This window comes from Pleuronectes platessa, chromosome 8, assembly GCF_947347685.1.
Source record: "Pleuronectes platessa chromosome 8, fPlePla1.1, whole genome shotgun sequence".
Classification (NCBI taxonomy): Eukaryota; Metazoa; Chordata; class Actinopteri; order Pleuronectiformes; family Pleuronectidae; genus Pleuronectes; species Pleuronectes platessa.
Genome location: NC_070633.1, coordinates 16,912,410 through 16,927,134, shown reverse-complemented (window position 1 = coordinate 16,927,134; position 14,725 = coordinate 16,912,410). Strand labels below are relative to the sequence as shown.

The window sequence follows — 14,725 nt, the reverse complement described above, 5'->3', positions numbered from 1 at the left end:
GAACGCAACGCAACCCGACTGCCGCCTGTTTGATGTTTAATCGGATTCCCTCGGATAATAAGGTGCAAGTCAGGGAGACCTGGGAACCCTGCGACCCTCGGATCATCCAGGAAACGAGGATTTAAATGGGCAACCCCCCCTCCCCCTAACTCTGACAGACATATGTGATTATTTTTTTTTTTAAATAACTTTTCTTAAATTGTTCTTTAATATTTATTTAATCAAATCAAGGAAAACGACTAATTAAAACGGTCGTCCTTGTGTAACAGAAGGCCCTAAATCATCTTCAAATAATTTATATAAGCAGACAAATAAACTTTAAAATATCACTGAGTCGTAGGATGATTTTTTTCTTAGTCAATAAAGATGATTTAAAAACTTTTATTGATTAGACTGGTGAAAACAGATTCTGCTAAGGGCTCTTAATTTTAGAGGCCTCATAAATTGTGATCAAAACACATTTATACATTTATAATGGGAATAATCCGTCTGTTTTACCAACTCTCTGTTTCTAAGAAAATGAGAGGAGACATGTGTTTGCCTGCTCGTGAGCGTTCTTCCTTCTCCCTTCATTCCTCAGCTTTTATTTTTTTATTGACAGAGGAATTACAGCGATCTTCTCCTCTCACCTCCAGCTGTCACTCACATCGCGTCATTACAGTTACTGCAACTTGTCCTGGATCCAACTTATTGGAATTAATTAATTATTAAAGGTTTTCTAAAAATCAAAATCCCTCACTTGCCCCCGTAATGTCCAAAATCTGTGGGAGGTTTGTGTGTAGCATCGAAATTCCGATCAGATAGACACCGATCATGTGCGTTGGCAATATCCAGTATCCTGGATCAACAAGGGTCCACAAGTCCACGTGTCATATGTTGATTCAATTAGAAATTTAATATAGAATAATATGCAACGTGCACAAAAGGAGATTATCACAGACACTACATTGGCTTTAAATTAAGTCCTTGTTTATTTTAAAGACCAATTTTTTACATGGAGCCTTTGTCAAAATCAATTAGTTTAAAGATACTGGTTTCAGTTGAGCTCTTCTTAAAATCATTAATTTAATCAAATCATCATCTAGAAAATATAAATCCGCTTATAAAAAAATCATATACACCAACCTCTAGCAGATTAATTTACTAGTATCCTGTTTGATGTCATCCAGGGTTTTTGAAAGCCTCATTAACGCTGCTTTGATTCACAGGATAAATAATTACTGAGTAAAATTGGATTTCCTTACAATCTCATTATTAAATAAATGTTGATAACACCTCTGTGTTGTTTCTCTCCGTGTTCAGTAAGTGTCACAATTTAATTCTCAATTTGGAATATTTTGTTTAAATTCTGGATCTATTTGATTAGGTGTGTTGTGCGCCACCCAGTGGTGATGAGTGGTTCTTGCAAACACATGTTTCAGTTGCTGTGAGTGTCTCAGTGTTTCACGTGTTGTTAGAGGAGCTGCGGGTAAAGACTCCCAAGTGTAATGTCTATTTAAGACTTTAATCTTTAATCTTTACTCTTGAAAACCCAAACGTCACCGCAGCGGAAGTAAATACTAACCTCTCCTGGCTCTTTCCGGTGACGTCACGCTAGCTCCCGATGCTACACGCGGGAAACAGGCGAAGCTGCGCCGAACATCCACAGTAAGATGAAGTTTTTTTTATTCGATTTATGTCGTATTTACCAGCTGCTCCCGAGGCACGTGTGAGTTATAAGAGAGTGTGTTCAGTCCACGTGCTTCATTCAGACCCACTTTTATTTCCTTTTGCTGAATTCACATCACTTCACTTCTTTACACCGGCCTAGCTCTGCGGGAGCGCTCGATTTAAAGTGCGCCGCGTCTCTACGTGGCGGTGCGGTACCCCAAATCGCTTCTGTGCCTTGCAACACGAGGACTCAGCGGAGCACCGTGTCGTAAAAGAAGCTCACCCAGTGCAGCTAAAGCTAGCCTAGCTATTGTTGCTAGCGCAGCATGGACGTCAGGACATACTGTCTCTGCTCGCTTTAAAGTGACGGCTAACGGAAATCGCTGCTAACTGGTTTATGTCGGGAGGAGACAATGGTTGAAACTTTAGTTAAACGTAAACGAGGGCATCGCTAACGTCACCAGACGCTAGCTGCTAGCTAGCTGGCATATCTAGAGCAGAGATGTCCATATCACTGCAAACAAAAGCTAACAAGAAACACAAGCTAGTTTTATTTGTTCAGCATCACAACGTGGCTGTTTTTGGTCTCTACCACCTCAACGTGATTCATCAGTTTGAAGCTATGATGATGATCATGTGATTGTGATCATGATTATGATCACAATCAATATCTCAGTAATATAAAATATATACACTATGTTGTGGATCATACCACTGACTCCCACCATTAGTCTGCAAATGAAACATAGCTTCCTTCACTCCCTGAACAGATAATACACTGAAAAACAATGTGTCTGTGTTCACGGGGACATTTAAAGTTTTCAAAAGTCAAAAATATAATAATCTGACCTTTAGGCCTTTTAAAGTCTTTCATATTTTTAATTATTAATTATTAAAATACTTAGATATTGGCCTTTTGTTAACGATCAAGAAACACTACTTCTATTGTGCTTTAAAAGGTTTTAATGCATTGTATGTAATGTCTCTGTCAACGAATTAGATATTTATAGCATAGTGTATATAGTATTAAAACCATTAACAAGACCGTGGAACTGATAACTGCACCTTCCATGGCTGTGGGAAAACTATAGATACTGTCGCAATAGTTTGAGATGTTTAAAGGTTTCTTCTCAACTTGGTGACTTCACCTTCAATTTGAGGCAAGTTTGAATAATCCTCGGACTCTGATATTCCTCGTCTGTCATAGTTGACATAGGTATTGGATTTAATTCATCATGATCATAAAAATTCTTAAATGTAACTTATTGAAACTTGCAGAAAAAGGCTCTCTGGATGTTGGTTTATTCAATGCATTCTCTTCTGTCTGTCCCTAGAACATCAGTCATCGCCTGGAGCTGAGATGGGAGACACACTGGAGTTCAGTGACATTTACCAGGAGTTCAAAGGCTCCTGGGTCAGTATCCTCATCATCAACCTCTGCTTTCTAAACTGATGTGTAGAGAGGTATCACACTAGATCAGAATACTTTCAATACTCGGTTTGATCTCCTCTTTAATAAGTTTGGGTCAGATACTGCGTAACCACTGATATCCATATTTTTTGTCTTGTATCGTCATGTAAAGGAGAGAAATATGAAATGGTTTATGAGGTCAATGTATTATTTTTTAAAGGTTAATCCAGAATTTTGGGGGATAAGAGCCAATGCCGGGTTCTGTGTGTCGTCAAAATCACACGATCTCCGCAGTGAAATTAATTTGTCTCTGCACTCGGCTGCTCCACCTCTCGTCTTAATAATGTGGAGGATTTGTTTCCGTTGTGATCACATCTGTGCAGAGAACCTCCCGCTGCGTTGTGCATGTGTGTAAAACAATCTGCGGGTAAAGACCGGACCCAATTCTCCGGACTACCCGCAGGTCCGTAAACGGGTTAAAAAAACACCATGTTGCTACTTAAAAAGAGATCATTTAACTACAGTTTGATGAGTCTGAAATGAGAAAGCTGCTTTGAATTTACCGAGACCTGATCGAAATTACTTGTATGCTTAAAAAATGCATCAGTGTTAAAGTATTAAACAAATCATCTTGAATAAGGGGTTGATAGATTTGTGGTTCTAAAGACACCTCCACACTGAAACTGATAGTGAAGCTAAATTAAGAGATCTTCAAAATTTAGGAGCAAAGTTTGTTTTGGATTACACATCTTTTGATCTATAAGAGATCCGTAAATGGGTAGAAGATTTGAAGTATCATGTTGATGATTTCAAATGTATTTTTTCCGTCTGCAAATCAAATGCATAGATTATTTTTTTATTATCATAGAAGAATAGGAAAGTAAAAAAAAAAAAATCCTATCTGATAAGTAGGAATGAGTTACCTTTTCTTAAATACTACATGGAACAATGAATTTACTTCTTCCTTTTTTATAGCTGTTGACATTTTAGCTTCCCTGTGGTAAAAGTTCTACTTTAAGCTGCAAACCCCAATATTTAACACAAATTCCATCTCTTATTGCTTCAGAACGACGGGCGGCTGCGTATCAGTAAGCAAAATGTGGTTTATAAGAGCACCAAGACTGGGAAGGTGGACAGCATCTCGGCCGGTGACATCAACCTGGCTCAGTGGAGACGAGTGTGTTTAGGTCACGGCATCAAACTGGGCACCACATCAGGGCAGATCTACAAATACGATGGCTTCAGAGACACGGTAAGTGTGTTCCGCTCGACAAGACTTAATATCCGCAGGCTCTGTAAAGTTTTGTTAATTTGTGTGTGCGCAATAAAGAAGTTGTTTTATTGTTTTCAAGGCTTAGGCGTCTCTTAAGCAACAGTGGAATATTACAGACTGACAGACTGCTGTTTTGTTCAGCGCTATGTTTATGACGAAGAACGTAACACAAGCAAGGGGACCACTTCCATCCCACATCTGACATTTCCACGAAAAACTGTTCCATCTTGCGTAAAAGGCCACCACTTGTGTGCGTGCATGCTTTTGTGGGTTGCTATCAAAAGTATGCGAATGAGTAGGCTCTTCTCCCCAAAGCTCCTAATGGGATTAATGAGGGAAACCAGCACCAGCATGTGTGTTCCATAAACAGTGTAATCATCGGCTCATGTGAGTCAGTGTTTATATCAATCCATTGAAACAATTTGGCTCAGAAGACAGACAAGAAAAAAAAAATTGTGGTCTTGTTTGTTTTCTATCGCTCTATTTTTTTTTTCTTCCTCCATCGCTCTGAGTGTATGGGGAATGTCAGCGCACCAGTGAAAGACTGGGATGGAGGAGTGGGTATAACCTGGAGTCCGTGGCTGTGAGAGCAAGCGTCTCCTGGGGTTAATCAGCAAAAAGTTAGGTTGGGATGAGATGGATCCTCTTGTCCCGGAGGGCAGGCTGTGATGTCATTGTTTATTATCGCACAGCCAGTGTCGGTAATCGTGAGTTGGCTGGAGGTTTTGCCGCTGGCGAGCTGAGCCGAGGCTTTGATTTATCTGCGTGTCCTTGTGCAAGATGCTGAATCTCTGTCGGAGGAGCCGAGTGTTGTGTAATTGTCGTCTGTTCATGTCACTCAGTGTTATTTGTGGCTGGCCCAAGACGTCAATGAGTGTGTGGCATTCTGCTAACGGGGCTCCCTTTTTCCTGTGCCCCCAAAATGTTTCTGTTTTTAACTAAATCTGACATTGAACCTGGAGCTCTAAAAAAATTAGTCAGGCCTAAGAAATGGTTTTAGTCTCATGTAAAGAAAAAGTAACCGCTGTCTTTCTGTTTTATATTATTGAAGACTGAATATCTTAGTGTTATAGAGGGTTTGACTAAAACAAGTCATCATATTGACATAAGGAAATTATGATTAACATTCGTCTAAAAGTTTAAAAAGCAAATTGATTAATTGAGAAAATGGTCTTCCAGGTAATCCATGATGAAAATAATTGTCATTTGCTGCCGTTCCAAATGAATAGTCAGAGTTGTAATCATTTGTTTAATTAGAATGGAATAAATAATGTCTATTGAATACTCCCTCAGTTAAGTCTGATGTAAAGCATGATTTTTCTACATTTTAATTAAGGTTTTGTATAAAATTTTGTTTTTACATTGGATATTGGAGTTTTAATTATTTTGTACATAAAAACATGCTAAGTTCAAAGTTACAAAGTTTTTTCTCTGTTTAATGGAGAGTTGTAGGTGATGAACTGAGCGTACCGTTTAGCTAATGAGTGGATGAATGTTTTGTAAGAGCAGCAGTAAAACATGTCATTGTAAAAGACAGACTGGGTGAGTTATACATGTTTGTGTTTCTCTGTGTTGGGTAGTGATGGAAGCCTGTGTTTATTATGGTTTAATGAGCTGAGCTAGCGCTGTGCAGTATGATGAACTATATCATTTGACAAAAGAAAAAAATCTATTGTTTCATTTCATGGTCTATTGTTTATTTCTTTTAGTTACAAATCACTCTTTATAGCAATATTCTCCATCAATTGGACAGTGTTTTGCTTTCTAAAATACGGCACAGATGCAGGCAGCACAAAGAAACGCGGAGGAGAGTAAAATATGCTGCATCGTGATATGTTTCGTTATCTGGATATGAATTGACCAATTTTAGTCATATTGCACAACCCTAAAACGAGAAACAACAAATCTGCCTCAACTGCAACGAGATGTAGAGAAACACTGAGCAGCAGGTCTGATGAGGACACAGTGAACATGCGCGTGCACACACACACACACACACACACTCAAGCACGCATGAACACCAATGGGCCACTTTTGCACAAAGTCAGATTTTATGCATTTACACATCTGCTCACACATGTTCGCTTGTCTAAACAATGCCTTAATCCTGGCTAACATACACACTGATAGACTTGCTCTCTCTCACACACACACACACACACAAACACACACACACACACACTGGGCTCTAATTGGCGATAATAACCTTGTGGATAGGCAAATATCCAGGTGCCTAAACTATGTTTCCCACAGAGTCTCATTCTCTCCCCTGCACACACACTCGCACACCAAAATCATTTCCACATGTGGGGACTACAGTGAGTGTGTGTGTGTGATTGACCATGTGTTTGTCACTGTGTGTGAGTACGAGTCCTCTCCAGTTGTAAGCGAGCCTGCAGGATAAATAAATAGGCTGATTGTCAGGGCTGGTGTGGAGGGGAGGCGGACGACTAGGGCGGATGGATTACATTCACCTCCACTGTTCCCAAGTGGCTCAAGCGGCGGGTGCGGTTATAACTGCCTTGTGATTAATTAGCCCCCGTTCCCTCGCCCTCTGAGGGTGTTTTGCTAAGCTCTGACCCATGCAGTGCCAGTACGTTTACTGCCTTGATAACTGAGTCTTTTCTCTCTCATTTTCTACTGCTGACACTCATCTACCATCGGCCTCCATCAGGACTTTGAAAAGATCTCTGAGTTCTTCAAGGCGAACTACAAGGTGGAGCTGAACGAGAAAGACTTGTGTGTGAAGGGCTGGAACTGGGGAACAGCCAAGTTCTCAGGTACAAATACACGTATTTGTATTAACATCTGACAGGGGGTCACTAATGTAAAGTATGTTGTGTACTAAACATGATAAGTAGACTAAGAATCAACTATCAATGTGTAAACATCAGTTTGTTCTCAGTGATTAAACTTGTATCAACTTGTAAACAACACATTTGAAAGATGTTCTCTTAGTTTAATCAAAGAAGATACTAAATCATGACACCTGGGTGAACTGAATTTGCCCTCAATTGAACAACAGCACCGCAGTAAATCAAGATACTGGAAATACACTGTAAAACTGGAGAAGAAGCTGCTGTTGACATTTCTCCCTTGTGTCTCCCACGATAGGACCACAGTTATCATTTGAAGTAAATGACAACTCAGCATTTGAGATCCCACTGTCCAACGTCTCCCAGTGTGCCACAGGGAAGAATGAAGTCACTCTGGAGTTTCACCAGAATGACGACACAGAGGTGTCGCTCATGGAAGTCCGGTTCTACGTCCCGCCCAGCCAGTCTGATGAGCGACAAGACCCTGTTGAAGTGAGGAAGGATGTTTTACATCCGTTTCTATTCCTTGTTTCTTCTCCATAAAACACATCAGTGGTTTTAAGGTTGCTAAAAGTGTGTGTTCTTTTACAGGCATTTGCCCAAAATGTGTTGTGTAAGGCCGACGTGATCCAGGCCACAGGAGACGCTGTGTGTATCTTCAAAGAACTGCAGTGTCTTACTCCCAGAGGAAGGTGAGAGATCAACATAAACAGTCATGAAAAAGTGGGAAATTAACCATAAATTTTCATAAAGTCTCACTTCTTAATGGATTTATTTGTACAAATCTTGTTTGTACACTTTCTTAAATGACACACTAGTAGTTGGATGTCCAGTTTCTTTTTAGTTAAATTCCCTCTTAAATGCTGTTTTTTTTTCTTTCTTTAGATATGACATTCGTATCTACCCCTCCTTCCTTCACCTCCATGGTAAGACCTTCGACTACAAGATTCCCTATACTACTGTCCTCCGTCTATTCCTGCTGCCACACAAGGACCAAAGGCAGATGTTCTTTGTGGTGAGTGGACTTTTGAGTGACTCTTAACTGAGTGAAACACTCTTTCTCCTCTTCTTCTCTCCCTCCTTCCCTCATTTTCTCCACTTATTTGTTCACCCCTTGTTGTGTTTGTGTTGTCTCCATAGATCAGTCTGGATCCGCCCATCAAACAGGGACAGACGCGTTATCATTTTCTGATTCTGCTCTTCTCCAAGGAAGAGGAACTCAGCCTCACTCTCAACATGAGCGAGTGAGTAGAGTGCACCATGATCTTATAGGTGGCCGAGTTTGTATAAAAGGCCTGTTACATTGAATTGGGATAAATAATAAAAATAAAATACCCAGTGCAAACTTCCACCAGGGGGAGGCAAAGCTCTAGAGCACATGTCATGTTTTTTCAGCAGCACAAGCAACCAGAAAGCTAGTGAGTAGACATGTGGCTGAGGGGTAGAGCGGTGGTCCTCCAACCTGAAGGTCGGCAGTTCGATCCCCAGTCTTTCCCATCTGCCTGCCGAAGTGTCCTTGGGCAAGATGCTGAACCCTGAATTGCCCCTCATATAACAACAAAGTGCTGCTAATAGATTCACTGTGGGTGAATGTAAAACTGTACTGTAAAGAGCTTTGGTCATCAAGACTAGAAAAGCACTTTATAAATACACAACCATTTACCTGTTCTTTTCCTCTGTGTGTCTAACAGAGAAGATGTGGAGCGTCGCTTTGAGGGCAAACTCAGTAAAAACATGTCCGGGTCACTGTACGAAATGGTCAGCAGGGTGATGAAGTCACTGGTCAACCGCAAGATCACCGTGCCTGGAAACTTCCAAGGGTAGGCCCCTCCATTTTAAATACACTTTTACTGATAACAGAAGACATAGCTAAAACGCCTAATTCTTCCACAGTCACTCCGGAGCTCAGTGCATCACCTGCTCCTACAAGGCCTCCTCGGGCCTCCTCTACCCGCTGGAGAGAGGCTTCATCTACGTCCACAAGCCGCCCGTGCACCTGCGTTTCGAGGAAATCTCCTGTGTCAACTTCGCCAGAGGAACCACCACAACACGATCCTTCGACTTTGAGATAGAGACCAAGCAGGGAAGCCAGTACACCTTCAGCAGCATTGAGAGGTGGGGACACTGACTCTTCATTGCAGGAATGTCTGTAATTCATTTGTCATACAACAAAAGCAGATCTATCGTGATAATCAAGAAATACTTCGTTGTGAGTCTCTACCTGGTTCATCATAGAGGAACCATTTGTTCATATTCTGGTGTAAATCATTTCAAAAATAATTTTCCTTCTTGACATCCTGGCCACTGGATGAAACCACTTTGTCAAGTCTCCCCTGCGGTTTCTGGACTCTGCTGCCTTTACCTTAAGCCTGAGAACAGAAATGCCATGTACTGATGTAGTGAATGTTAATTTCCGATGAATGTGACAGCTCATTGTGATGGATATAATTTGGAGATATCTCATCCAGCCCTGTCTTCTTTCCTTTAGAGAAGAATACGGCAAACTGTTTGACTTTGTCAACGCCAAGAAGCTCAACATCAAGAACAGAGGGTTCAAAGAGGTAAAGCAACATTTCCCAGTTTGTAATCAAACATATGATATCCTGTTTGTGAGTTTTGTTCCATCCCACATATTGATGCCTGTTGCTCTTCTCCTGTGTGTCTGTCCTTGTACCCTTGTAGAAGAAGGTGGGTACGGTCATGGGCGTCACGTGTGAAATAGGCACTTGATTTTTACGGTGTGGAGTTATTTCTGCTTGCATGGCATCCTGCTGATGTATGTTTCTGAGACTGAGAATATCCTCCAATGATCTTGATTTGGTTTGATGTTACCAATACGCCTGGTGTAGAACCTGATGAATCTCGGGTGATTTATGACTAATCATGGGATAAGGGGGTGAATGAGTGTGTGAGTGATAATTGTGTGTGTGTGCGCTGATCTGCTCGTTTGTTTGCATCGTCCTGACTAATGTGTTCCTGGTGGCTTCTGGTGTGCTTTAACACTTCACACAGCTGTCATCATGACCTCTGCCATAAATGGGCAATGCTGATGCATTACCCATAATGCTGTCTTCTGATATACAAGTCTGTGGTTTGTCTGGTAACAAGGCCCTCTGTTGCCATGGGGACAGGGTCAGCTGAGCAGGTCGATGAAAATAAGTGGGGCTCTTCTCCATTTCCTGTCATCTGTCTTTGTCCTGACAGACTCAGATACTGATGCATGGAGGTGGAATGAGAAGTGGTTTAGATTTTGGTTTTGGCCTGACGTTATGACACAGTCAGCCTCAACAAGTCTTTAATACTTTAGCAATTGTGATTTGCTAAAGGGGAAGATTTTTAACTAAACTGCTTAAGTAAAGATAAACGCTGTCAGCAGGATCGTCCAGTCCAATATTTTCAGTTTATTGTAGGAAAGTCATAAACGACGGTGATATATTCACAGAATATGTATCTCCTGCAATTTTGATGATCCAATCTCCAACGTGGGGAGATTTACTGATTTTGCTTCTTTCTCCTGATGGGCCTTTTCCTCTATTTTCTAATGATTTAATGGCTAAATAATGAATGAGTAATGAAATCATTAGGACTGCAACTAGCCCTTATTTTGATAGTCAATTAATCTGTTAACCGATTAATACTCAAAATGAAAATTCTTACTATTCACAGTGATGGTACGACTAATCAAAATGACGGAGCTGATATCTGTAAAGTTAATTTTGGATAATCACATTTGTTTAACCAATGTTAAAAACGTCTTGTCCTGCTGAATGTGTGTCTGTCCCTCACACAGCCTCTGTCACCCGCAGCAGGCCATCTGTACTGGACTGAAGTCATGTCTGTATTTACACAAAACTTAACAATGAACCAGCTTGCAGCAGGTTGTTTTGGGGCTCTACAAGTTAACCACTGTGAAACAATTCGATGGTTTACTGCCCACACCTCAGAAGACGCTGCCACGGTGTGCCGTGTATTATATCAGGCCTGACTAACCGGTCACTCAATTAGTTGCCAACAATTTTTATAATCGATTGAATTGATTATTTGTAGCAGCCCTAGAAATGATTATTACTTGTTGATAAAACATGTTTACAGTTGTTGCATATACTGTAAAAGTACAGTATAACACTTTGGGTATGAACTTGTACCCTGTAACGTGAACGTTTTTTTGTTAGTCTGGTTTTTTGGGGGTTTATGCCTTCACGTTATGTCAAACAAGAGGTCATGCTATAGATCTGCCATCAAACCCCTGGGTTGATGAAATGTTTCCAGGGGATTGGTCGGAGCTCATAGAAACTCTCCTCAGTGGGCGGTGTTCTTGTCTTTTGACCATGCAGTTTACTTTCAGGGCATGAAAGGTAACAAGGACGAGTACAGCGACTCTGACGACGACCAGCACGATGCTTATCTGGAGAGGATGAAGGCTGAAGGCAAGATCAGAGAGGAGGGCAATGAGAGCGAAGAGTCAGATGGTGAAAGCGGTGAGTGACTGACTTATTGTGACAGATGTAAGGAATCCATGATGACTCCAGGAGACCAGGAGGTTTAATCGTGGGCTTTTCCGTCTTGTTTCCCCTTCTAGATGAGTCGTTTAACCCGGGAGAAGAAGACGACGACATTGCAGAAGAGTAAGTGACTGTTTTATCAAAATTGTGGTCAGCTCATCTGTTCATCTTTTCCTTACTACCTGGCTTGCTTTCTGTCACCCTGGAATCTTTCACCAAGCTAAAGATTTCTTGTTTTTCTTGTCCTGCATTGAATCAGGTACGACAGCAATGCCTCAGCAAGCGACAGCAGCGAAGACGGCGATGGTGACGGCGACGATGCTGAGGGTGGGAAAAAGAAGAAGGTCAAGAAAGAAAAAGTAGTGAAGGAGAAAAAAGAAAGGAAACCACGCAGAGAGGTGAGAGGGCAAAGAGCATGGGAGAAAAAACTTGAAATATTATTGTGTATTGAGAAAGACCCCGTTATATCACACAGATACGTTTATGTAACTCTGTATAACTACAAATATTTACCTTCTGATTTCCCTTCTTTTCAATTTTAATAGAAAAAGCAGAAGGACCCCGGCGCACCCAAGAGGCCGATGAGTGCCTACATGATTTGGCTGAACGCCAGTCGTGAACGAATCAAGTCAGAGAATCCAGGAATCTCCATCACCGAGATTTCAAAGAAGGCCGGAGAGATGTGGAGACAAATTGAGAAAGAAGATAAAGAGGTGAGGGTGGATGGCAAGAAGAGTAAAAGTCTATTCTCATACAAGTTATTACATTTTACAAGAGTGACAGTTGTAATTTTACATTTTATACATCAAGCTTTATTCAGAGAAACTCTGAGTGAAACGTTATTGTGTTCCAAGAGAATAGTTGAAAGTTGTTGGTATGATCATTGTAAAGATAGTCTGTTGATATATTTAAACTATTGAAATGTATTTATATTTATAAATCAAACTCGGTCAGTGTTACCAGTGTTACCAACCCTGGTAGAGTTTTTGAATTCACATAAACTCACCTGATGGTAAATTTCAACGTCTGTTCTTTTATTCTCTTACACTTTCATGTTTCATTCAGGAGTGGGAAGCAAAGGCAGGAGAAGCCAAGAAGCAGTATGAGAAAGCAAAGAATGAGTACAAAGAAAGTGGTGGTGGCGTCGGCCTTGGCGTCTCACCTTCAAGTTCCAAGAAGTAAGAGTTATGACACTCAAGATGTTTTTCTCTTATTTTAAACACATGAAGTCTTTAAACGTATGCCAATGTGTCACCTGCCCTCCTTCAGGGAGAGTAAAAAATCAGGAGGTAAAAAAGACGAGAAGAAGAGGAAGTCTACCGGTGGAGAGAAGGAAAAGGAGCGAAGCGGCGGCAACGACAGCTTCAAGAGCCGCGAGTTTATTGAGACCAGTGAGAGTTCAGACTCTGACAACAAGAGCAAGTCCAAGTCCAAGAGGAAGAAGAAGAAGAAGGTAAAACTCTGAAATGAAGGACATCATTGTCCGGCAGACTGCAGCAGGATCCATTATCCATGAATTTACAATAAGCAGCATTCGGCCAGTAATGCAGTGGACATCACAATTTGAAAATATTGATTTGTGCATAATGTTAAGCAGCGGTATGACCAATGAAAAGTCCTGGTGTTGTTTGACTGGCAGGCTTCAAATAATTTCTTGTAACCCAACAGTAAAACCAACACCCACAATCAAGTGTTGCTCCAGTATTAAAGTAGGGACAGCAACATTCAGACCAAAGTTAACATCTGCTCTGTGACAACCACGCAAATTCAATGTCAAGTATATTTGATATTCCTGCCGACTCAGACGTTCCAGAGAACATGGTAAAAAGGGAAAAATTAAGAAAAAATAACATTGAAGAATAGCACTGAAACGGGAGAGAAAAGAAGAGAGGGAATGACTGCAGAAACGAGATGTGGAGAGTTTGCAGGTAAGAATGAGAGGGAATAAGAGCTGACGTTTGTTTGTGAGGCAGAGATGCAGAAACCTGATCGAGTCTGGGACCGCAATGCACGTCTGTCCCATTCTTGTAAATGGGATATTTTCTCAGAGCTAATTCTTGTCCCCCTGACCCCATCCATTTGATGCAATCCATTGTCAGAGTGCTGAAGGAGTGTAGAGATGGAAGTTACTCATCATTGATCTTCTTGATGTGGATGCTGCTCAGTTTGAAGTTTGTCAGCATTTTATTCCAAACCTCACCACTTTTCAAGTTATGCAATATTCTTCGTTAATTCATTTTTGTGAGATTTAACTGTAAAATAGAAGCTAAAATTAGTTATACTTGTAAATTAATGTTGAATGAGTCTTCCTCAAATGTAATGGATAATGTGGAGGCAAGACACATACCTGACAGCTTGTTGATTTTTCCTTTATCTTAACTGGAGCCTCAGATTTCTCCTTTGCAACCGAAGCTTTTAAATCAGACTTGGATTTAAGCCTTTAGTCACATCTCAGTATCAGTCACATCTTTAACATCTATTTTCACTTTATCTCAAACTAAAGAGGAATTCACATTCATCATTTAGATTCGCTGACACCAATACATCTAATGCTTCTCAATATCTTCTTTATCCAGGAATCGGAAGAAGAGGAGGAAGAGGTGGCTTCCACACCCGCAAGCTCAGAGGAGGAGTCTGACTAAACACACGCTCTTATCCCATCGTACACAACAAGGACCAATCATTTATACTTTTCATGTTGACATCACACAAACAGACGGACAGACAATTCAGAAGACTCGAGTTGTGTTTTCTTTCTTCTACACATTTTGCTTCGAGGGTACAACTCGTCTTGTGAGAGGCTCGGAAAGCTCATGGGATACTCCAGCAGGTTTCAGTCATAAAGTGGTATACTGGTGTACCATTTTATTCCCCCCCCCAAATTACTGAAGTTATTTTGTTCATCTCAGCCTTTAAGATAGTTGTTGTAGATTTATAGCACTGGATAGTGTAGGACTCATTAGTTGATTCATGACGTGAAATTATGTTCTTCTTTTGTAGAGAATCTAAAAAACTGTTCTCCCATGTCATGTTTTCAGGTTGAAATAAATAAATGAAATTTTTTTAAGAAATA

At 40.7% G+C, this 14,725-nt stretch overlaps 1 protein-coding gene across 1 annotated transcript; it reads left to right on the top strand.

Moving 5' to 3' along the window:
- The first annotated feature begins 1,511 nt into the window (after window positions 1-1,511).
- Window positions 1,512-14,725, top strand: ssrp1a (structure specific recognition protein 1a). The gene is made up of 18 exons (XM_053429132.1): window positions 1,512-1,647; window positions 2,985-3,064; window positions 4,128-4,313; window positions 7,009-7,114; window positions 7,449-7,642; window positions 7,742-7,842; window positions 8,036-8,165; window positions 8,291-8,394; window positions 8,842-8,970; window positions 9,044-9,265; window positions 9,639-9,711; window positions 11,496-11,628; window positions 11,730-11,775; window positions 11,912-12,050; window positions 12,198-12,365; window positions 12,718-12,830; window positions 12,922-13,105; window positions 14,229-14,725. The coding sequence occupies exons 2-18, from the start codon at window positions 3,011-3,013 to the stop codon at window positions 14,292-14,294; spliced, it is 2,148 nt and encodes a 715-aa protein (XP_053285107.1). The 5' UTR covers window positions 1,512-1,647; window positions 2,985-3,010; the 3' UTR covers window positions 14,295-14,725.

What these genes read in the sequence shown, in the direction of transcription:
- ssrp1a (XM_053429132.1), top strand. Translation starts at nt 3,011, where the DNA reads ATGGGAGACACACTGGAGTTCAGTGACATTTACCAGGAGTTCAAAGGC. An exon ending in AGGAGTTCAAAGGCTCCTGG is followed by an intron (nt 3,065 to 4,127) that starts GTCAGTATCCTC and finishes TTATTGCTTCAG; the next exon opens with AACGACGGGCGGCTGCGTAT. An exon ending in AGCGACAAGACCCTGTTGAA is followed by an intron (nt 7,643 to 7,741) that starts GTGAGGAAGGAT and finishes GTTCTTTTACAG; the next exon opens with GCATTTGCCCAAAATGTGTT.